The sequence below is a fragment of the Aythya fuligula genome, chromosome 1 (assembly GCF_009819795.1).
Source record: "Aythya fuligula isolate bAytFul2 chromosome 1, bAytFul2.pri, whole genome shotgun sequence".
In the NCBI taxonomy this organism is placed as follows: domain Eukaryota; kingdom Metazoa; phylum Chordata; class Aves; order Anseriformes; family Anatidae; genus Aythya; species Aythya fuligula.
Window position 1 is genome coordinate 75726242 of NC_045559.1, and position 23411 is coordinate 75749652.

At 45.1% G+C, this 23411-nt stretch overlaps 1 protein-coding gene across 1 annotated transcript; it reads right to left on the reverse strand.

The window, feature by feature from the left end:
- Window positions 1–85: 85 nt before the first annotated feature.
- SSPN (sarcospan) lies at window positions 86–22787 on the reverse strand. The gene is made up of 3 exons (XM_032207376.1): window positions 22345–22787; window positions 8297–8383; window positions 86–3030 (listed from the first exon to the last, which is right to left on the reverse strand). Exons 1-3 carry the CDS (start codon window positions 22654–22656, stop codon window positions 2668–2670), a joined length of 762 nt encoding a protein of 253 aa, XP_032063267.1. The 5' UTR covers window positions 22657–22787; the 3' UTR covers window positions 86–2667.
- Window positions 22788–23411: the final 624 nt, after the last annotated feature.

Genomic DNA, 23411 nt, shown 5'->3' on the forward strand with positions numbered 1-23411 from the left:
TGTATGCATTTCCTGGTCTCTCCTTTCTGTTTTGATTTTATGCTCTTAAAATATATAAAGAGGAAATACAGAAATTATTCTTTGCTAGACCAAAATGCCCCAAATTTATTCATAAAGCATTCGAACACCGATAGAATATACAATGAATATTGCTTTCTTCCAGAGCAAAAGGTTAAGCTGCAATGCACTGATGAATGAGCCAAATTCAGTGGTGGTGGCTCAAAGCGGAGGGTGCACTGCTATTAAAACATTGCTTCCTAAGCAGGGTGGGCTGTCTTATCAATATCCCTTTTCCCTTCCCTGTCACCCATATCCCTCCCCACCAGTCCCCCAGAGAGCATCCAAAAATCCACCAGGGCTTCCCCAAAAGATATCCCAGGCAGGTACCCAGTTATTTTCTGAACAACAGGAGATTTCGGAAGGGGCACAGTAGGAAATGTGCCCTGCTCTGCCAGCAGAGCCCTTCTCTGGCTTCATAGCCATCAAGGCAGAGAGCCTGGTGGCGAGGGCAAGAGTAAGCCCCCCAAACTCCTATGTATCCACCTCATATGGGAGTTGGGCCATGGCATAGGTCCACCAGCACTGGTTGCAGCACGCTCCACCAAAGTCAGGGGTGATGGGCTGGTTCCCACCACTGCAACGCCAGGTCCCACCTTGATGGGCCACTGTGCACTCCACTGCTGTCTCAGCTGGCCCCAAGCATACCTGATAATCCAGTTTAGGACTTAGTATAGGTGGTGACATGGGCAAGCAGACTGGAGTCCTCACAAATGTACCCCTGCAGCTATGCTTGCTAGTGTCACTTGTTTTTATTAAAAAAAAAATAAAAAAAAAATTAGGGAGCTGGTCTCAAAACTTGCATTTTTGAAAAGTTGTCATTCTGCAGCTCAGCAGAGAGCATTTTGGTGACTGTTGGTACATCTGCGCTAGAAGCTGTCTTCATGACAAAAATATGAGCACTTACAACGTTGCTTTGCTCTAGGTGGATCACAGGAGACTGAACCACACTGGTCTTCTGACCCTGGAGGCATGCCAGTCTAGCCTTGGCATGATGTGTGATCACTGCATGGAAGGCACTTCTTGGGTGGGATTAGAGCTGCTTACACAACTAGCTTTTTGACAGACTAGTTTTTTGACTCACTGGTGCCTTTTTTTTTCTTCCAGAAGAAACAGAAAGTTTTTGCTTGTTTGAAGCCTTGTAAAAAATCTGCTTGCTTCCTCCTTGCTTATAATGATTGTGGCATAGTTTGTCTGGCCTGTGATTGCTCCACCCCACTTCAGAGACACCCTGGTCCTGGCAAGGACTGGGAAATCTGTACTCATGGCAGGGTGTGAGCACTGGCTGCCCTGCACTTGTGCTGATACAGCTGGTGGGGAGAAGTGCTGCCAACTCAGGGCTGTTCCTGCCTCCGGGGAGCCCATGCTGTGCAGGTGGAGATGACTGACCAAGGGACAAGCCAGCATACCCATCCTGGTATCAGGCTAATTAAGTGTAAAGCACTTTCAGAGCCACACTTTCAGAGTGCTGTTTGAATACAGTTTTGTTATTTTATGCTGCTTTTTAAGAAATCCTCATTCTCTTGCCCTCATTATCACAAATGATGTCTTTGGGAGACTGGAAGTCTCTTCTTGATTCCCTCCCTCCACCCCATTTTAAAAACATTGATTGTTGCAGGGATATATCTCTCAGGGCTGTTGGCCCAAATCCACAGCTGGTGTGTGAGGCTGATTGTCTTCAGAAGAGTTACACCAAAAACGCACTTGGCCTTTTGTGCTGTGAGCATAATTGGTGGAACTGGCCAGATGCCGGGTTTGGGAGCATGCAATTATAGCAGTGTCAACAGGGTTTTCAACATGACTGGTGATTTAGGGGCCTCCATTTCAGGAGATCAGCTCGAGGTTTCTTAAATCGATCTTTTCTCACAAAGCGCTGAGCATTCATTCATCAGAAATGAGGGGTCTGAAGCAGCGCCTACCCCATCACCATCAGTCAACCCACAGAAAACGGTGTTTTTTAGTAATTGGGTTAGGTAACCAACATCACCAGTTGCTCTGAAACATGTACTTTACATGGTAGTCATCAGCATATTCACATATGCTGCTGATCTCAGCCTGCATTTGAAGAGGTCTTGACCTCCCTTATTACCTTTCCATATGGTAAATCCCCATCAGGTTAGTGTGGATTATACCTACTGCATCCAAGAGACAATATATTCCCTAAGCATGATTGGCATAATTATAATAAAGCAGTTTGGACCAGATCTTCATCTGGTAGGAGTCAGTACAGCTCCTCTGAAGGCAGAAATAGATCTCTACAAGCAAGGGAAATGGACCTGATGTCTAAATGTCTGTAGCCCTGCAGTTGAGTTCCCAATGATTTTTTTAAGCTTTCATGTTGTCTATGGCTACTAAACAGTCTCTTCCGTGAGTGCTAGTAGAGCTGCATTTTAGGATTTTGGGTGACCTCTAGATAGTCTCACTAGGGACCTTTTGTAGGAGTAGCCATACAAATTGCTCATAAAATGAATGAAAAATATATTCATTTAACCTGTGTGAATGTGTTTCCTTGTCAAAAACCTTACAAACACTCACCCATGTGCAGCGTCTATGGTGGCAGTATGCTGACATTTTCCATTCTCTGGCTACAGCCCCCTGCTAGCCCAAACCCTATACTTTCTGTTGCTGGCCTTCAGTAGCAGTTAAAGGGTAGAATCGAACGCCCACATAAAAGACCTGGTATCTGTGTTTCCACATCACAAAGCATGCCGACAGACACACCAGGGCTCCGATCAGATTGAGAACCATCTGCAGAAGCAAGTACAGGTTGAGCATGCTGGTGACACTGCTGCAGTCTGCATCCTGGTAGACAAAGGTCCTACTGAGGGGGTCTGTCGTGTCCAGTTTGCATTGGCAGGACTCAAGGATGGTATCACAGGTAAATCTTGTGATCTGTAGATAATGGTGGGCAGAAAAAGCCACTGCCAGAACACAGACAACCAGACCCACGGCACTCAGCAGAAAATACATCAGCTGAAAGAAAGAAAAAAGAAAAAAAAAAGAAGGAAAAATAAAACACTCATTTTCTATCTACACAAAGAATGAGGAACACAGAATGAATACATGAACATGTTTTTCACAGGAAATGCATGAATTCAATGTGCTGTCTGGATATTGTGGTCTTCAAAAATTGCAAGGCAGATATAAATCCCTGGTGATGCAAAGTTCAGCAGATCATTTCAAGAGCTAGTATTTTTGTCTTGCCTATTTTATATGAGCATTGCCTTGCAATTTTGAGACTTTATAAGAGCACCATGAAGACTTCCAGCTTTATAGAGAGGAAGGGAGCATCTTCCCCTGCTGTCGTCCATGAGTTGGCTGTCATCAGTCATTACAATCATCATTACAGTCATCAGTTGAGGTAAATTAATGTAGCTGTCTTGAAGTAGAGGTAAGGAGACTGAGGCTTGTGCTGACATATTATCCCAAGCTGTGCTGAGAAGTAGATGTTTCTGAGACTTGGCTCACATGGTATTCCTGGCTCTTGGTTTGCATGCCCGAACAAATCTGATTTACACTTGCAAATCAGTCAGTGAGATGTCTGATCTCCTGCTCGTGGCCCTGCAACAGCAGCCAGCCTGCCCGCTTCCTGGTCCTGGCACATTTCCATGAGGAAGCACATGCCATGCTAAATCCCCTTGGAAAATCTACCCCATGAACATGAGGAAGAAGCCTTTCAAAGGTGTGAAGGAGCATCACGTGCCTCTGACTTCCCAGTGCCACCCCAGTACTGCATGAGAAGGACACGGCTTTGTCACCTCCCCCTTCTCCTTACAGCAGTGGCAGCTTTAAAGTAGGGGTGGCTTTCATGGAGGGCATCTATTCAGAGCCCATCCCCACAAGCACATGGAAACTTGCAGTCTTCTGGAGCCATTGTTGCTCAGGGTTGCACCTGAGACCTTTGGATACCAGAGCATATGGATTTCCCTCCCCATCAATGGTTGGAGCTGGCAATTGATACTCTGTTCACACAAAATGTGTGAATTTATATTAAAATCATATGCTGTGTTTAGCCAAAATACCATTTTTGGTTCTGTTCAGCACTGTAAAAACATTTATTTTTCTTGGTGTCTTATCTGTCAGACACATGGCATGGCTGGGAATCTGTTATTTTAAACAGTGGCTTCTCTCCCTATCTCTTAACCTCAATACCACAAGCAGACTATCAATATAAAGCATTTTTATGACCTTGAAACTCCAAGTATGTATATCTTGATAAAATTCACACTCCTGACGTATTTGTCTTAAATCTACAGTGCAAATCAATCTTCCTATTCAGTTTTCAGTTTGAAATATTTAGTCTTATTGCTAGTCTTCAAGCTGTAAATAGATTTTCCTCGCCAACTAACAGAATTCCTACAGCTAGATCTTCATTCCAAGACCTGGCTACTATTAAATTTAATGACTTCCCCTGCAGTCTTAAACCCAAGGCAGCTTCAAAATGAGGGTGGCTCTTCTTAAATGCAAATCTTTTACCCCTGCAGCTTTCAAGGTAACAGTGCATGGGAAAGGTGAAGCTGAGAAATGGGGACACCTCTGAGTATAAAGCACATAGAAAGGGGAGCACAGCTGACTGATGGAGACCTCCAAACGAAGCTGTGATTTTTCACAGGCTTATGGTATTGCTTTAAAAGGTGGGCAAAATGGAAAATGGACAAACACTGATGAACATTTTCCTTCTCTGAGGGACAAAAGTTGTTCTGTGAGGCAGGTGTCCCTGGGGGACTGGCTGGACAACCCCGGATTCAGCCCAGTGGAGGACAGAATCAGGCCTCCCTAATAAATGAGATGTTAAGCTGAGACTACGTGGTGTGCCTGCTTCTCCCCTGGCATGTATTTCATTTCACTGTGAACTTCTATCCAAAGTGAGCACAAACTAGCATGAAATCCACAACCTTATGTACCCTCCAGGTACAGTGAGCAAGAACGTGCCTGTTATGTACCGAAGGGGGAGGAAATCTCAGAGTCCCGCTGAAACACACAGAATACATGGGCAGCTCTTCTGGCAGTCCTCAGAGGTGAACAGAGATGCGTGGGGATGTAGGGCAATTTCCAAAAAGTGCATTATTCTCTCAAGGTATTTGCAGAGGAATAACTTTACAAGATTCCAAAAATGAACACAGTTCCCAATATCAAAGGTGAGGCAAATGCAAGTACTGCCTATGAGAGAGCACAAGACAAAGAGCACTGGGATCCCATCAGCAGATAAATCACATGCCAGACCTGGAGGCAACTTCAATGTTGCAAATATGACTGCACAGTGAGCTCTGCCCAGGAACTAGAACATGCCACTGGAAAACTATAGTGGCCTCATAGAAATAGGCACGGTGACTGCTGTTTAAGTAGAAGGAGAAAAAGGAAGAAGGGAGAAGCAGTGTACAATGAGGTCAGAGCATGGCAGCTCATCCTCCCTCAGCTTCCTCATATGAGGAAGAAACTTTCAGCAGTATTTAGCGGTGATAGTTTTGGTCAATGCTGAAAAGAAAATAAAGCATCTAATATGCATCTAGTGTTTCATAATAAAGGCTTTTCACACTTATCAGGGCTGAAACCAGCAGGGTTTGCTGACGTGGGTCTGGAGAACCCCTTTTGAAGGCTGTGCTGGCCCAGTCTTGAGCCACCTTGAGCAGGAAAGAGGAACCACCGTGTGTGTCATGGCGTGGGCTGCCGGGGATGGGTGGGCAGGAGTAGAGGGTGTCACACTGCCAGGGGACATGCTGTGATCAGGACATGTTTCCCATGGAAGCAGAGGAGGGGCAGGGGCAGAAAGCTACCCTGAAGCTCACTGGCATGCCCCTGAAAATGGTGGTGGTCCACCACATATCACCCCCACCCACCACCAGCATGGTGGAAGCCACCCTCCCAGTGGTGGTTGTCCTCCCTTCCTGCTGACACATGGGGTGCTGCAGATACCTGCAGTAGTCTCAGACAGGGGCTTCTGCTGAAAGCAGTTCTTGTGCCTCCTTTTGTTGACAGGCTCCAGGGCTCATGCAAGTGTGAAATGAAAGAAGCAGCTGGCAAGAGAGAGGAACGACTGTGTGGCTCTCCTCCAGTTTCCCACCATAGGGAGTCCCTCACAGTCTTAATAGGGTCACCCTGGGGGTGGCCTAAAACCTCCCAGAGCTGTATGTGTGTGGTCCTCCACCCAAAATGAACCTTGGGCTACATAAGGCATATTGGGGTGCTTCCTCCACTCCAGGAGAAACCAACTAAAATTGTCTTCTAGGAGGATGCTCAGCAGCTGTGTGGAGCCCCAGTGGGCACCAGCCACCAAAGTGAGGGCAGGGCCTGGACTAGGCAGCAAGTCCTGAGGAGGAGAATTGGGGCAGATAGGGCTGGACCCAGCCTCAGTGCTGGACAAAGCGGAGAGCCCCTGTGGAACAAGAACTAACTTCAGGAGCTTGTCTTTGGCTCATGATCATAATTTTGCATACTCAGCTTTGTTGCTAAATAGATAATATCACTTTCCTTTTGTTCAGAGAATAGCCTTCAACTGGCAGCTGCAGATCTGAGACATGATATTGGAGGTTTAGATGGGTCCTGTGTGATCAAAGCCCAGGAAGAGGCTTTAAGCTCCTACATTGTTTAAAACAGGTACGTGCCCCATAGCCAGAAGCAGTTTGTTTGAAGGGGCAGTGGGGAGGGGAGGCACAGGGGGATGCTGGCTCTTAGTGGGGATGTGGAACAGGAGGGGTGAAGAGCCTCGGACTGACCCAGTCCTGTGGCGTGGTGCAATAGTAAACAGTGTGAAGGTGGATTTTGTGGGGGAGGATCCTCTGAGTGGGCAACAGCCCACCAGCTTTTGACTGCACCAGAAATCTTCTGAGGGAGACTTCAGCTCCATTTCTGGCAAAACTGATGAGAATAACCCATTTTACATGACTCAGGGAGCACTTCAAGAGTATTTATTTTCTTGGGGGAGAAATGTCCCACGCTCCTCACTGCCCATGTTGGTGCTGCTGCTAGGAGTGGAAGAGACTTGAGCCACCCAGCCCAACTCACTGGCCCACCACCAGGGATAGATGCCTCCCTTCCTGCATGGGAGGAGTGAAGTTCAGTGCAATGCTGCTGGGCAAGCACCATAAAGCCTGTCATGGTAGCTCCCGCCCCTCTCTGCAGCTCCCCAGGCAGCTGCTGTGCTTACTGCCATGTGTGAAGGTGAGGGGACAAGAACCTGAAGGCAATCAAAGCATGGAAATAATTGTTCTCCTTCCTCCTTTCTTTCTGTAAGCACAGGACAAGCTTTAGAAAGGCACAAAAGACACTCCAGGGCCTAATTTCTAAGGGAGGACGAATGCCAGGTTTTGAAAATCCGTTCCTTGCATTTGATTTCCTTCTACCTTCCTCAGTTAATAATCACTGTTATTTTGTGTTGTTTGTGTTGGTATTTTTCCTGGTTATTATGTGTCTGAAAAATATTAAGAGCCATCAAAATTACAATAATAAGGAAAACCAGTCCAGATAAATGGTGTTAGAAATTTCCCCTCTGGAACAAGCACCCTCAGCATTCATTTTCTAGTCACTTATTGCTGTCACTGAAGCATGATTTTGGGGTCTGAGGCAGGACAAGGTGCACAGCTTCTGTGCTTCTTTTGCAATGCTCAGATGGGAATTTCGTTCATGGAAGAACACTTGTTCCCAAGGTGTGCTAATGCTTTCCCATGTTTTCAATGCCCGACCCTGGCAGAAGGCACTATGTCAGACAAAGCCCTCTCCCTGACCAGAAAGGTGGGTAGGCAGAGATTTCCAGACATGCTTTTTAATGAACCTCTGCCCAATCACTTTCTTATTTCATGGTGAGGAGCAAAACTGCTGGGATGATGCGGAGATGCTTCTAAGACCACATTAAAATTTAACACTTAATTAAAGTGGACCTGTTCTATCTCACATTAATTCTTACCTGGTTCTCTCTGATCGTCCCTACTTAATCAGTAACCCCTATCTTTCACTGAAAATTTGCAAATTGTTCCAGCTTTGTTAATCAGTCTCTCCTTAATATTCTTAAAATATGGCAAATAATAAAAAGTGTCTTGTTCAATTTTCAAATATTCGTTGCAGTTTCCCGTTTATACACTACAAATTCTTCCTTAGCTGCTTGGAAAATACCAGAAAACCATTCTTGCATTTCAGGTGCATTTTCACTACTTTTCATGTGGCCTTAAAAATATCCCCAGCATCAACTTTCTTGATTGTATTTAATGACACAAGAAGAAAAATAAATAACAAAAAGTCAATGTACCTTTACTGTGAACTGCACACATGTCTTCTCATCAGGTTGGTATGAGATACAAAGCATAACAAACCCCACTAAGGAAACCACGCAGACCTGCAAGGGAAAAGATTTAAAATGTGTCAGTGTTGTTGTTCTTGTTTTGTTGTTGTTTGTTTGTTTGTTTTAAAGTACAACAACAACAAAAATAACATCTTTCAAGCCAAAACACCTTTCTGTCTTAGCATGTCTGTAACTCAAGGAGCAGCATGTAAGTCAAATACTTTGCATAGGGGCTACAGCTATAGGTGTAAGAGCCTCATATGTATGGATTGTGAGGAAAGAGCGTTAACCTCCACTTCATAGACACCAAGGCACAAAGAACCTACCCTGAGGGGCTTTGTGAATCAGACCTACAAAGTTTCAGCTTGGCAAGACCCTTTCAGGATGCATACTGAACTTTTGTCCATGTAACTGTCAAAAAGGAGCAGAAGGCTTATGAAGCTGGGCTTGTAAGCCCCAAGATCACCTTCCTGCATACCGCTGGATGCTGTCTGGGTTTTTATGTCACCATTGTGGGATATGTGGTTGTAAATCAGTAATCATAGCTACCTCAGGATAAGAAGCAGCACAGTTTATAGCAGAGGCTTTCAACCTTTCCCAGAGTGGACACCATACCAAAGAGGACATCTCCCCTGCAATCTGAGACTGCATTTTAGCCCTGTGGCAGTAATTGCTGATGGTTAACAGTAATGGAAAAGTATTCATGCACTTTAGTATTCATTTAGCTGTCTTTGTTATTAATTCTGAAGATTGAGATTTATTTGAAGAGGCATACTCACTGGTAGGCATTTTCCAGCCACAGAAAGAGGGAAGCTCCTGCTCTGAGGAATGCATAAGCCAGCCCAATAAATGGAATTTCCTTTTTTTAAGCAGTGCTTTCCAGGCCCCCATAGTGCTGAGAACTCCAACCAAGAGCCTTCTTCTCCCACACTTTTTGGAGGACCAGTAAGCAAATCACAGGAGGATGCAGGACCTGGCAGATCCAGACTACACTTGCCTGCCCTGTTCCCTGTGTCCCTTGTTTCAATGGACAGCAGGCAGCAGCCCTGCACCCCACAGCTCACCACTGTCTGCAAAACACAATTTGGGCATCACTGAATCAAGCAGTCCCACATGGACCTTATCCTCTCCTTGGTCAAGTGTTGAGGAGCCCAACTCATGACCTTCACTGGGTCTTTCATTCACTGCAGGTCTTGGGGTGTTTCCCAGCTGACTGACTCATTTCCATGAACAGACTTCCTTTAACTTTTACCTTATAAAACCAAGGTTGAAATCAACTTGCCTAGAATTTGTGAATGAGTATTTAACACTGATTTATGAAATTTCTTCTCTGCTGGTTGGCACCTGGCAGCAGTGTACATCTGATCACTTATTCCTTTAACCTTCCAATGAGTTTCTCATGGTATTTTGCTGGGTTTATGCACATCCTTGTCTTTGGGAAAGCAGAAATATTTAGGATGTTCAACCCCCAAGTTCACCTGTGCTATCTGTGTTCTTTGGTGGGAGAAACCCAACCAGTGGCAACTTGATCCCCATGCCTGCACACACTTGGCATTTTAAGAGATGGGCCAGAACCACAGCTCTGCAAACAGCCTGTATCTTTTTTTGGCAGCTTCCCCCGTGCCTGGACAGGAGGACCCACGTGGGTGCCAGAGGGCATCCCCAGGTGCCACCACTGGGCTGCTGGAGCTGGATCAGGGCATCCTGCCTGTAATTGCAGGGCAAGAGGGAGTTGTAGGTTGGAGCTATGCTTGGAGGAAACAGTGCACAGATGGGCTGCCTTGGAAAAACAGGTGAGCTGATGACATGTGCATGGTCTTAAATGTCACTTCGTGTCACACGTTCAGGTGTGATATGGTGGGATCCCAGGGGGCTCAGCTGTAGTGAGGACCTTAGCAGAGATCAGGCAGCATGCTTTCAAGCTGCTAAGGCTTGTCTTCACATACGGCCAGGAGCAAGCCTCATCCTCTTTACTAGTAGCAGCTTGATTATAAATAATAACTATTAAATTCTCAAGAATCTATTTTTCTGCTTCATATTACTATGAGGGTTTTGAAGTCTTGTCATTAATTTGGGTTTTTCTGCCTTCCCAGAACAATGTCACTTGCCTTCTCCAGGCAAAATCAGACAAAAGCACATATTGCCTTTGCTCAGGGATGGGACCATAAGTCTGGGATCTTTCATGGTCCCTTCCCCACCTGCTTTCTGCACAACATGGCAGTGCTGCTCATGTGGAGATTTCCGGCTCTTCAGGGGACTACTTGACCTGTAGTGAAAAATGCATAAAAGTCCTTTCAGACAGCAATGTCTGAGCACGCTTCTTTTATGATCTGATGAATAAAATACCAAAGTTTTCTTTATACCTTCATTGTCCGTGTAGGGTATTAGCCAGTAGCCCAGTAAAGGAAGAGTGCCTTTGAATACACAGGTAGTCACGTCCCTCAAGAACCTGTGTGATTAATAATACTTTTTACCATAAAGTTTTATTTCATGTCATTTCAGTAAGACATGAATAGGAAGTATTGCCTGAGAACATTTCCAAAGAAAGCGTCAGTATTATTTACTCCTCTCCATGTCATGTGTATTTATATTCTGGTCCTATGACTTATACACGGCCTCCAATTTATTTGTTTTCTTCTTTTTATTGTTGACAGCAGTAGCTGACAGGGTTGTCAGAGAAAAAACAACCTTTCTTGTCAAAGGTCCTTCAGTGCTGATATTTTTCCCCCCTGTAGTGCTTCTATGTGACTCAAACATGTTTTATTTCTCAGGATTAATCACCTATGTCCTTGGTCCCTTGCACTGTATATTAATCTTTTAATTCAATTAACATGCCCATAAAACTTAAACCTTAAGGAGATCACACCTCTAGTAATATCTAATAAACTTCCCCACTTGCAGTAGGAAACAACTTGCAGCAGGCACTAGAAAATGCATATATACACCCGCTTAACACTACATGCCCAGATTCATGTCAAACCAAAGGGGCTGCTTAAAGCTAGGCTTAAGTATTGCTGGTACCTGCTGCTAAAAGGATCTTGTGACGAGCAATAAATCACATCTGCTTTGCTTCAGCTACACTGGTGGGCATTTACACTTGCATGAACCCAGTACCAGATTCACCTCCGGCTGACTCCAGCAGCATTGTTGGACTGAGTCCCTGCAGTCTTTCCCTTTGGGTATCCATCCCGGCCCACGGGAAGCAGTGGAGCTGCACCCATTACCAGAAGGTGCTGCTGAGGACAGGGTCAAGCACGAGCTGCAGAGCTGCCACTTACCAGCCTGGATTTATTTTTTCCCCTACTGATCAAGTGTGATTGAAACAGGGCCTCGTACAACCCCTGCAAACACCCCGCTGCCTTTCAGCATGTCAGGATCAGGCCTCCCGCTTCAGAAAGCTTCCCATACAAAAGGCTGTCATTTAAAGAGACTTCCATTCCTGCATACACTTTCTGAAATTCCTCTGGGATTTAAATAATATACTGAGATATTTGGAGAGGTGTTTTTATATGGAGGTATTTATAGAAGATTACACTGGGTGGGGATTCCAGAAAGGCTTGGCTAGGATATTTCGGAAGGCTTAAGTATTTCTTTTATAACTATATACTTTTTTTTTTTTTTTTAACCAGAAGCATGCATTTTTGTGAATGATGGTAAAAAGCAATGTTGCTGAGGATTATGACCACCACATGTTTTACATTTCTGTTCTTTAAAGGTAAATTCTCTCACTGAGCAATACCAAAGCGTGGAATATCTATACAGAAAACAGCTTTCTGCTTCTATTTTATACATTAGTAATAGAACAGTTTTGAATTACACCTGTGAAGTATAATAGAATAACCATGCAAATCCTTTGGTAAATATTTGTCAGTACCCCCTAAGTGACTAACACAGTTGCCTGACAGCAGGCAACGGATGCAGTTGATGCTGATTGGGAAGTAGCACGAGGTAATCCTGCATCCCAGTGCTTCAATAGCCATTGCAATATCCCAGCTTGAAGCAGACACTTCCTATGCCTTATTGACTGAGCATACAACATCGTTAAATGCAATTGAACTTGCTTTAGCACTTGCTTGCCACCAATCGATATGCATTTGTTATACAAATAGAATAGATTCTATAAGAGCTACAGAATAGCAGTTAATTAGATCAGCTCTTGTAACTGTTATCTGTAAACCTAGAAATATGCATTTTTATGCTGAGTAAATTTCAGCTCGAGTTTATATTGAGATCTTATTTCAGAATTTTCCAGATGGACTAACACACCCTTTGCTGAATAGGTAGTGACATGGAAGGTTATCCAAGGAAAGTATTTAAATATAGAAGAGTACTGTCTAGAAAAAGACCTAAATGTGATACAGATGCATGTAGGAAGGGTACAGATTTAATTTTGGTTAAGGAATACCTTGTGAAATCCCCCAGTTTACAATCCAGTGAAAATGGCTCTTTACTAGGACTGGCTAAAAAAAAATAAAAGTTTTTGCTCTAGAAAAGCTCCAGTGCTATTTCTTTTTATTGGGAAGTAGCAGACTTTCTTCCCATTAGGCAAGAGTATCTCAGGGCTAAAAAGTCTTAAGAATTAATTATTTCAAAACCACAATCAAAACAGGCATAAACATTTTCTGGACATTTAATTTCCCTTACTCCAAAGAGGGCTAGAGCACTCTGTCAAGAGAACCTAATTAAAGCTATTGTAGTTTGCAACAGGAACAGGGCCTGATCTCAAAAGTACTTAGAAGTGGTTCTTCCAGCTGATTTGCCTGGCATATTCCTTGCACCCGTGGGGATCTAAGGGCACAGTCCTTGGATCTACAGGACTTTGGCAAACAAACTGTATGTGCGCACTGGCTAGCACAAATGAGCATTTCTCACAGCTTGTAGCCTCAGGCTCTACTGCAAAATAGATATTTGACAATGAGGCTGCAACCATACAGCAACATCCATTCAGCACTTGCAAGGAGTGTGCCTTTACATATCTTCATCAACTTAAAACCAGAACCCAAGCAGTTAGGAAGAAGACTGATTTCTGGTAGTACCTGAAATCCCTCACCACCAACTTTCCTTTCGTCTACCTCACCATGCTGAATAGCTCCAGCTGCACCAAAGCACTTTGGGCTGACATCCTGCACCATCTGCACCATCTGCATGGTGCCAGCATCCTCCTGCACCAGCCAGTCCTGTCCTTCCCACCGAGCTTACTACAACTCTTAAAAGGATCACAAATGAGAAAAACAGGCTCATCATCTCCGACAGGAACAAACACAGGTGGCAATGCAGGGCAGCCTGGGACCCAAGAAAGACCTTTGGGCAAAGCTCGTAGACATTGTCACTCGATCTTCCTTGGATCTCTCTCACATCTGGTCACTTAAGAACCAAGCACAAGGTGTACGGGAGATGCAAGGGCACCACATGAAGGTGATGGAGATAGCTGTGTAACATACATAATGGGGGGAGATATGAACATGTAGGGCACCAATTTCTGCTGTGGTTTGCATTCTTTATCTTCACACACTGGCATATTAATGTGGTTTGCTTTACTTCAGCAGCTTTCAAAACCTCAGATTGCTCTGATCTGCCTGTATCTCTTCCTTGTATATTTGTGGGGAAAAAAAAATCTCATTTTTGCTTCAATTTTAACCCAAGTGTTGCTATAGACTAGGTGGCTTTCTCCAGAAAAGTGCCTCTTACCCAGAGCATCTTGGCAAACTGGTCACATCCAACTGGTGAAGTGTGAGAGTCAAAAAAATCCACCAAGAAATTAAGGAAGGAGGCAAAAAAACGGTTTAAAGGAGCATCTTTGGGCCTACAGTATGCTACAAGACAACTGCTGCAAGCAATTCACATGGGCAGACTATAACTCCTCTACTCTTTATACTGGGGCTAGTGAGTAAGAACCTCCTACAACAACCTTTAGGGGTCAAAAAACCACACACACCAGAGGGCAATACTTCTCAAGTATATGCAGTGCAACACCACATGGCATTTCTGATGCCCTCAGTACCATAGTCTGGTTATTCATTTATAACAAGACTGTAAACTTTCCGACTTCAGGGAAAAATACGCTATTAACAGATTTTGGGGTAAATTTGCATTATGGACAAGTTACTTTATAGTTGCTGACTTCAAATCACTGTGATCTTTCTGTTTGTAAGGATAAGGGTAAAGAAATTACATCTTTTCACTGTCTCTGAAGTCTCTGGCTTACCCTCAGAGGAGATATTTAGCTTGATGGATTACCAGCCTTGTCATATCAGGCAAGGCTTAGCTTCTGTCCAAATATTCAGAGAAGCCATGCTATCCACCAAATTTAACAGTCCCACTGGACCCAGACTTTAATGCAAGAAGGAAAATGTTCCTGTTGGCTTTGTCATTATGAAATGGGATTATCTCTGATACCAGACATCCCTACAGAGTTTTGCAGACAGTGACACTGATACTCATTTCTTTATGAGGTTTGAGGAAACTGCAAAAAAAGTAAATACTACATGCAGCTTTAACTGCTAGCTTTCATCAGCCTTGGGTCAGCCTGGGTCTCACTACCACATGCAAAAGAAGTCAATCTGCCACACAGAGGTACTGCTCCGTAGTGGTTTCTCCTCTCATAGATTTCTCATTAGATTTAAGGAAAGTCTAGTTGCATATAAATTACTTCCAGAAATCATAGAATCATAGAATATCCTGAGTTGGAAGGGACCCTTAAGGATCATCAAGTCCAACTCTTGACACCGCACAGGTCTACCCAAAATAATAGCTCTAACAAGAATGATAAAGATGCATATTGTGGTTGCAGACAAAGGCCATCATCAGCTAGGAAATCTTTCTTTTAACATCCATAAAACCCCATGATAACTGACCCACCTACGGACTAAAACAGTGATGTCTTTACTACATGTTCCTTCAAACCCTGCAATAATGCACTGCATCAGACATGTGACTTTCTTTTAAAGCCTGTAAAGTAATCAAAACCCTGGAAAATCACTCATAATCAAATGAAGCTATATTTTTCTGTAATGATTTCTGCCATTTATGTCAGTTGCACAGCATTGACAATGGTCACTTTTCCTAGAGTGAGACTTAACTCCCATGGCAAAGCACCACGAGACTACCATCACTTACAAAACCAGGAGCTGCAGCAGCAGTTCGTTATTGTTGTTAAGTCAGAAGTACACTGCTGGGCAATAAAGTGCCTGAGGGAACCAAGCAAAAAAAGTAAAAGTTCCTAGAGCCAACAGTGATTTGCAATGTGAGGAGCATAGCACAGCTAACAGTCCTTTGTGAATGAGACTTGCCATTTGAAATGTGTCCATGGTTGTGAAGCTACAGAATGCCATCATCTCTTTATAGCCAAAAGGTTCCCGAGGCTGAAGAAACCTGCTTGAACAACCTCCCTCTCCAGATCTTACATAGTCTTTTTACACAAGCATAATCCAGTAAGGAACTCTGATTTCCTCCCTGCTTTCTCCTGAAGCTGTAGGTGCATCAGGTCAGCAGCTAACCAGGTATCACATGGACCTCTGGTGTGCACCTCCCTGCCCACTCCCTTCTGAAAGGTGACCTTTCAACATTTCTTCCTATTGTTTTCCACTCCGCACCTCCTCCAAATAAAAGTATGGATTTCTGTTAAACAGACATCAGTGCATGGTTACTCTCAGAAAATAATGAGCTTAAAAGGCAGAGGGATCAGAAGAGTATATATCTGGTGCTATGCTCATGTATGACTATAGGCAAGTACTGGAGTATACCGGAGTGTATTTCCTGCAGCATACCTCATTGAATACCATCCAGAATTTCAGACAGTTTGAAGAAGGCTCAATTAAATACCTGAACTTGGAGGCTCTTCTTGGAGGCAGTCCTCCCTCAAACCTTTTTATGTTTGCCCATGGCTAATTGAAGCTTGCTTGTATAAAAAATGGATGCCTGCATGACTGTCATTTCCATTAGATGCTTTGATGGCACCAGTTTTTAAGTGTCCTCTTTTATTAAAAATTGAAATCGGTTTCCCTAATAACAAGTGAAAGTTAAAAACCCAGCAAGGCTGTATAGGAGGTAAAGCCTGACTGAAAGCCACCTCCACAATTGCTGCAGGAAGAGGTGTCAAAAGCAACAACAAAAAAAAAAAATCAGCAAGGGGCCAGGCCTAACAAGAAAGTGTCTCTTTCCTTTCAGGCTTTGAAAGAGAACACATTTCTGGGGCTTTTAAATAGTCATTCGTCCTCCATATTGACATGGAAGGGGATTGGTTGCCACCTGCCCTAGCTTGGGATACTTCCCAATTATTGATGCCTGCTAGGAAGACAAAATGGCTGCCTCACGCATAAGATGGCTGTCTGGTGCTTGGCAGGGCCTCGTAGACATACCTCACATCCAGCAGCAGGGATGGGTGGAAAGAGAAAGGGAGGGAAGGATGGTGGGGGTTTACCCATATAGATTTGCCATGCTATATCACATGAAAGGCTCTTGGTGGAGATGTCTACAGAGACTCATCTGTACTGAGAAATTGCCAGAGACAAGGTGGCCCTTGAGCTGCTTTGTTACACTGAGCTGGGAGCAATTTACATTGTAGGAACAGCTGCAGCTACAGCAAATCCATCCTAGTCCAGAGGAGAGTGGGTATAACCAACCACCAGGACACATTTAACCTCAGTTTCTATTTTATATCACTTTATAACACAACACTGTACTTTTTTTTTTTTTTTTTTTTTTTTTTTTTTTTCCCACAGGCACCTGTATGCAAGGCTCCATCCTACTAGCATACATCTCACAACAATGTTCTCAAAGCTTCTCCTGAACAGTTATAAACACCGACAGTGCTGTACCAGGATGAAAATCATAGAATCATCATAGAGTGGCTTGGGTTGGAAGGGACCGTAAAGATCAAGTTCCAAGCCCCCTGCCATGGGCAGGGATGCTGCCCACTAGATCAGGTTTTCCAGGGCCCCATGCAAGCTGGTCTTGAACACCTCCAGGGATGGGGCATCCACACCATCTGTGGGCAACCTGTTCCAGTGCCTCACCACCCTCTGAGTAAAAACTGTCTTCCTAACATCCATTCTAAATCTCCCCTCTTTCAGTTTAAAAACATTCCTCCTTGTCCTATCATTATCTACACAAGTAAAGAGTTCCTCTCCACCCTTTTTATAAGAACTCTTTAAGTACTGAAAGGAAAAAATCCCAACACCTATCCTCCCTACAATATCCTCTTCTACAGTTTCAAAAACCCAGCTTAATTTTAGGGGCTCTGCTGCCTCCCTGGGAACAAGGGAGGCTGGAGTGACTTTGCAGAGATGAGGGTATGGAGTTCAGAAACCTTGTAACATCACTTGTCCTCCCTTCCAGACCCACCATGATTCAGCCCCTGAAAAACAAGGGAGGCAAAGGCTGTTACAAGCAGCACTATTGATTTTGGCACTGAGGCTTACCAGCCCACAAGCACGTGCTGAGGCGGTGGCAGGACCTAACATCTGAGTCACTTGCATGCAGGAGGACATCAATTAAACAAACATCTCAATTATCAGCATCTGATAGGGACACGCAGCAGTGGGAGATGGTCCCAGCTGTTTGCTACCTGCATTGCACTACGCATCGGAAGATCTCTGAAGCAGGAAAGCCAGCCAAACTCCTCCACCAGTCCTGTTACACAGCCTCACTCCATCAGGTTCAAGAAGTCACTGCTTCAGTGGTGTGGCCAAAAAGCAAGGAGTCATGGATAACACTTGGGTATCGTGCAGGGACCCTCTGGATCTGGTGGGCATGTAGCTCCTGGGGGGACTTTGCTCTCGATAGGGTGGGAGAACAGAGAGGGGCTCAGCAGCCATGAAGCTATCCCTGACCAGGACCATGGGACCCTGGAGACCTTTTCTCTGGGGACAGATGGATCCATGTTTTTTTGCCTTGGTTTGCTTGGGTAACAGATGGTGATGGTTTTTTTTGTTGTTGTTGTTGTTGTTTGGTTTTTTGTTTTTTCAATGTCTCTAAAGATCCAAATTTCATGTATGTACAAACATATATACATGGATTTAATATTACTTCCTGACAGAAATAATAAACACCCTGGATATTCTTTTCTGATGAGCATTTCTGTAACTTCCTTAACTGCCTGAGTCTGCAAAAGGGCTGAAAGGGAGCTTGCCTGTGAGATTTCAGATACCCTCTACTTTTGATCACAATGGAAATAATCTAACAGCAGATTTTCAAGGAAAAACATATCTTTTCTTCTTCTGGATGTCAAAAGGCCACAAGCTAATGAAAAAGAATGAAAGGACACCATTAATATATACTGCTTCTGCAACACTTTTCATCCAAGGATCTCAAAGCAAGGGTGACAGATAGCCATTATTAACCCCTCTTTATAGGGGAAATAACAAAGTCTGAGCAAGGTTAAGTAACTTGGCCAGAGCTACATGGCAAGTCTGTGGCATGATACAGAAAAGAAAAAAAAAAAATGCACTCCTGGGTAGATTTGTGAACTGCTTGTCCAAGCACCTCCAAAACAGCAGAAAGGAGCATATTGCCATTGTAGCCCAGGCTGCAATTTTGGGTGCTCAGGACAGGGGTTTCATGAAGATGCAAACCATGGTCTAGACACCTCTGCTGCATATGGATACAAATAGGTGAAGTGAATGCCACCCTCATTAATTGCACTTCTTTTTCTGTCCCTACAATGTAGCACAGACTTTTTACTAGGTAGTAGGCTGTTCAAGCCGAAGCAGAAGTGGTAAATCACACAGGCTCTGTATTTCTGTCCATAAACCTTTTCTTTGGTATCTGACTAATGCCCCATGGATTTCAGACGAAATTCATTTGAAACCTGTGCATTTTAATTGGTTTTCACAGTGAACTGCTTCTGATGCAATGCAAGCTAGCTGTGTCATTTCCTTCTGTAGCAAGCGCTCCACTTGAAGGCAGGAGCCTCGTGGGGGACATGTTTTTTGGTGCCATGGGTCTCCTCTGCTCCCAGTCAGCATAGCACATGCTTTATTTCATAGGATGGTGAACCCACCTGTGTCATGGTCTGTGCTATCAAAGCAGTCAGGTTTTGAATTGGTTTGATCCAGACTGCCTTGCATGGTTTGGTTTTCCTTGGGAGTATTTTTCTTAACTAAATAAGTTTCTTTTCATTCATACTGAGACACTATAGTGCTTGGTTTTCAGCAGGGAATGGTGTCACCATTTTGACACTAATAAAGAAGAAAAATCCTCCCATCAATCAAGGTCTATTTAACACATTAGCAATTTTCCTTCATTTTTCTGTCATCCTGCATTAACAGCCATGGGGTCATATCCAGCCCTGGTGTAATTCCAATGGAGTAACAGTAGGAATGAGCTTCACGCATTATCTCTAATGTTGCTAAAAAGGTCTCGATAATAGATTTTTTAAGTTCTTGATTCTGAATACTAATTGAGTCCCTTAAAAAGAGCTCTTGAGTGGGATGCTACTAAAACAAATATGCTCTGGTATTTTACATCTTTCTGTTCTGTTGCTCTTTTCTGTGTGAATAAAGGAGTTTTGGGAAGTCACTTTCTGCCCTGATGCTTGTTCTACAAGCTGCATGTGGGTAGGTTGTCCATCCCTTGACTACTTGACTCCATGCAGCTTCCCACAGCAGCCCAGGAGGTGACCATAGAACATTCATGAACACACAGGAGGTCCTAGCTGAGGACCCTCTTTTGTGGGCCATTCCTCCCCAGCTCTCCAGAGGCCAGAACTCAGCACATTTCTCATCACAGCTCACCTGCAGCACCCCATGAACCGCACACCCAGAAGCTCCATGTCAGCAGCTCCTAGCCATCTCCACCTCATGGCCCAGTGGGCACTAGGTACCTCCACAGGGACATCACAGCACAGGAACACAATAAATGCAGCATCACCTCTTGCCCCCTGTATTTTGCCCCTTAGAAATGCACTCTTCATTATTCCTGTGGTGTATCAGACATGGCCAGTTCTCCACATGATCTCTTGTTGGGGAGGCTCTGGGTCTTCACTACCCCCTCCACCTCTCCTTCCTGGCTTCCCTTTTCCCCTGCTGGCATCTGATCACTGGGCAAGGTCAGAGCCCTCTTTGCCTTCTACTTTGGGCTGAGCATGCAAGAAAGCCTTCTTGGCCACGTCTCCCTGGCACACAGTCCCTGCCATCACCATGAGGAGAATCAGCATCAAAAGCAACATGCTGTTTTGAGCCAGGGAGGAATCAGACCAGATATAGACATGCCAGTGGCTCAACATCCCACCAGGGTCCCTATGGTGAGAGTTGCCATCCAACTTGAACCATACCTATGGTAACCACCCCCCATGGGTCCCCATGCTCATCCCTCAGTATACACAGGTCCTCACGACAGCCATGGAAGTGACAGCCCCCTGCAGCATTAAGAGAATGACGCAGTGAGAGCCAGTCAGCATGGTCCCAGGCTGAGTTCTGCTTTGAGCTGTGGGCTAGCTCAGGAATGCACACAACAAGTTTCACTTGTTTTTCAGGTGGGAACTCTAAAAGCGATGGGCTTTGCCTTGTGTGGTCGTCCAGACGTCACTACTGCAGGCGGTTGTTGCTAAAAATGCTAGGGGTTACAGCTCAGCCTTACAAAACAGAGATGCTGTTTGAGTCTCAGGCATGCCTGAGGGAGATCAGGCCTGTGTGGATGTCTCAGATCAGCACCACTTTGACACTGGTGACATTCACAGGGCCAAGGGTTTTTTTCAGATCCCTGTCCATACACTACTGCAGCTGAGCTTGGTCCTTTTCCAGTCTTTTTGTGACAACTTTTCTCCTGCAAAAGCTATTTCTAACCTGGGATGCTACAAGTGCTGCGCTGCCTGGAAAAAAGAGAATCTGACTTCCAGGATCTCAAAATAAACAGGAAGAGTGAAAATGTCACAAGCTGCTATTTTATAACAGGTACTTCTCCCTTATAAGTTAACAGAGAAGACCCCCAAGAGGAAGTCCTCCTCCTGAGCAAGGGCAGGCTCTCACCCTATGAAACACCATTAAACTCTTTGATAACTCTTCTGTCACAAGAAAAACGAGAAGGATGAGATGAGCAAGGATATTCTGCTTTGCTTGGGAGCTCAGGCCCTGCTCCTAGCCCACCTTGAGGGTCTCCTTTAGGTTGCTGCCTCCAGCAGCTGCTTAGGGCTTGCTAGTGTGGAGGTGGCACATTCACCCCCACCAGCAGGGTCCATACAGCAAACCCCAGAAATCTGGGTCGTCAGATCATTGCTGGAAGTTCTTGCAGTCTAACAACACCCAAAGTAGTGCTAATGCTCCTGTATCCATTTTCCTGAAGCCTGCTGCTTTTGGGAGAAAATCTGCCTATTGAATTACACCCATGGCACATCCCAGGCTGCTAACATACCGGAACACACGGCCAAGTGGGGCCACCCAGACCCCGATGTCAGCACAGGCATCCTGACCAGCAGCGCTCCCCCAGGGGTCCCCTTTTCCTGCAGGACCCTGCCTTGCCCCCCCAGCACGTGCACATCACTGCCCCCTCCCCCAGAGCCCCACAGTCACATGCGGTCTTGGCTTTGCTGGGAACCATGGGCGGAAAAGGGGTTAAATCGCGGCGCAGCAAGGAAGCTGTGTGGACAGCCATTTCTCCTCTTGTGCTGCTATCAGCATGCCCAGCTAAAAGTTGAGAGTGCCCCCGCTTCTCAAACCTGACTATTATGGTTCATATGGGGAAAGGGGGGAGGCAGCATAAGTAATCAGCATTTCTTTCAGCATCACGAGGCATGAACCCACTGCGAAGCAAAAGCTCATACATACATCTAGTGACCAGCAAGCATGAGTTTTATTTAAGATCTGTTGTTGTATTTCAGGGAAGAATATGAAAGATTTTGTTATTTTGCAGGAGCAGTTTCCTTGGGAAAGCATATTCAGATGTTTAATCCCAGTAACATTCTTAGTTAGCATAACTCGAATGGTGTTGTGCATGCAGTTGGTTAGTCTAAAGTGTAGCGTCATGCAGCTTGCATTAATGCTGGCAAAGGCACTTTATGTAGAAACAGACTTTATGCTTACAATTATCCCAGCCCAATATGGAGTGTCTCTGACTAGCAGAGAAGAGCTGATGCCTGCCATAAGGAAGCCCAGCACTGTTACAGAGACGCCGAATACCAGCTGCAACAAAGCAAACAGCAGTGGGAAACGGCAGCCACAACACGTGTGGGATTCCTCCTCCTGGCCAGCTTTGGGATCCCCCTTGCTTTTCTTCTTCTTCTTCTTCATTGCTGGCTCCTGCATCTTGCTCGAGCCGGTGCTTTTCTCCCCTTCAGGTGTCTGGCTCTGGCTGTTAAGGGACGCGTTGTGCTGGGCTTTCTTCTCCTTCCCCATGCTGTTTCTCACGTGTGTGTGCGTGTGCGTGCACCGATGGGTGAGCGAGGGTTTTTCTGCCCCCCAAAGCCTCGCTTTGTGCTGCCTGAGTAGTTCCCGGTATTTGAACCGAGGAGGAGGCTGAACAAATATGGAAAACATTCAGAGCAGGCTGTCAGGGCTTGGAAATGCCACATATAGCCCAGAGAAGAGGGGGATTCAAGGGGGGTAGCCAACTGCCAACATGCTGGCACTGCACAGGGACCGGCAAGCACTGGGCCACAGCGGTGTGAGCACGAACTGGCTCCTGTCCCCACAGGGACTGGGTGGGCAGGGAGCTGTGGCAAGGCCAGGGCAGGAGACATAGGTGCTGGCAGGGGGGTTTGACCAAGCACATGCAACCTGCGTAATTAACAAGGAGTGAAAATTCCAGTCGTTATCCTGTGAAAATCCCTGGGGTGCCAGGAGGAAGTCCTGCTCCTCCCTCAGGTCGTAGTGGCAGAGCTAGGCACCTTGTGCAGCCAGGTGGCCAGGGAGCAGTGATGCCAAACATCTGCCAAACGGGCCTCCCGGGCTGCGGGCTATCCCTACCAGAAGATTGCTGATGTGCAATTGATAAGGGAGTGACATCTTATCATGGGCGCATGGTCACTTTGCCCAAACGGCTCAAACCAGTGCTTGGGGAAAGCATGCAGAAGTGGCTTTTTTTTGTTGTTTGTTTTTTCCTGGAATATCCTAAAATTGTTGTGCAGCCTGGGCAGAGCCCCTCAGATACT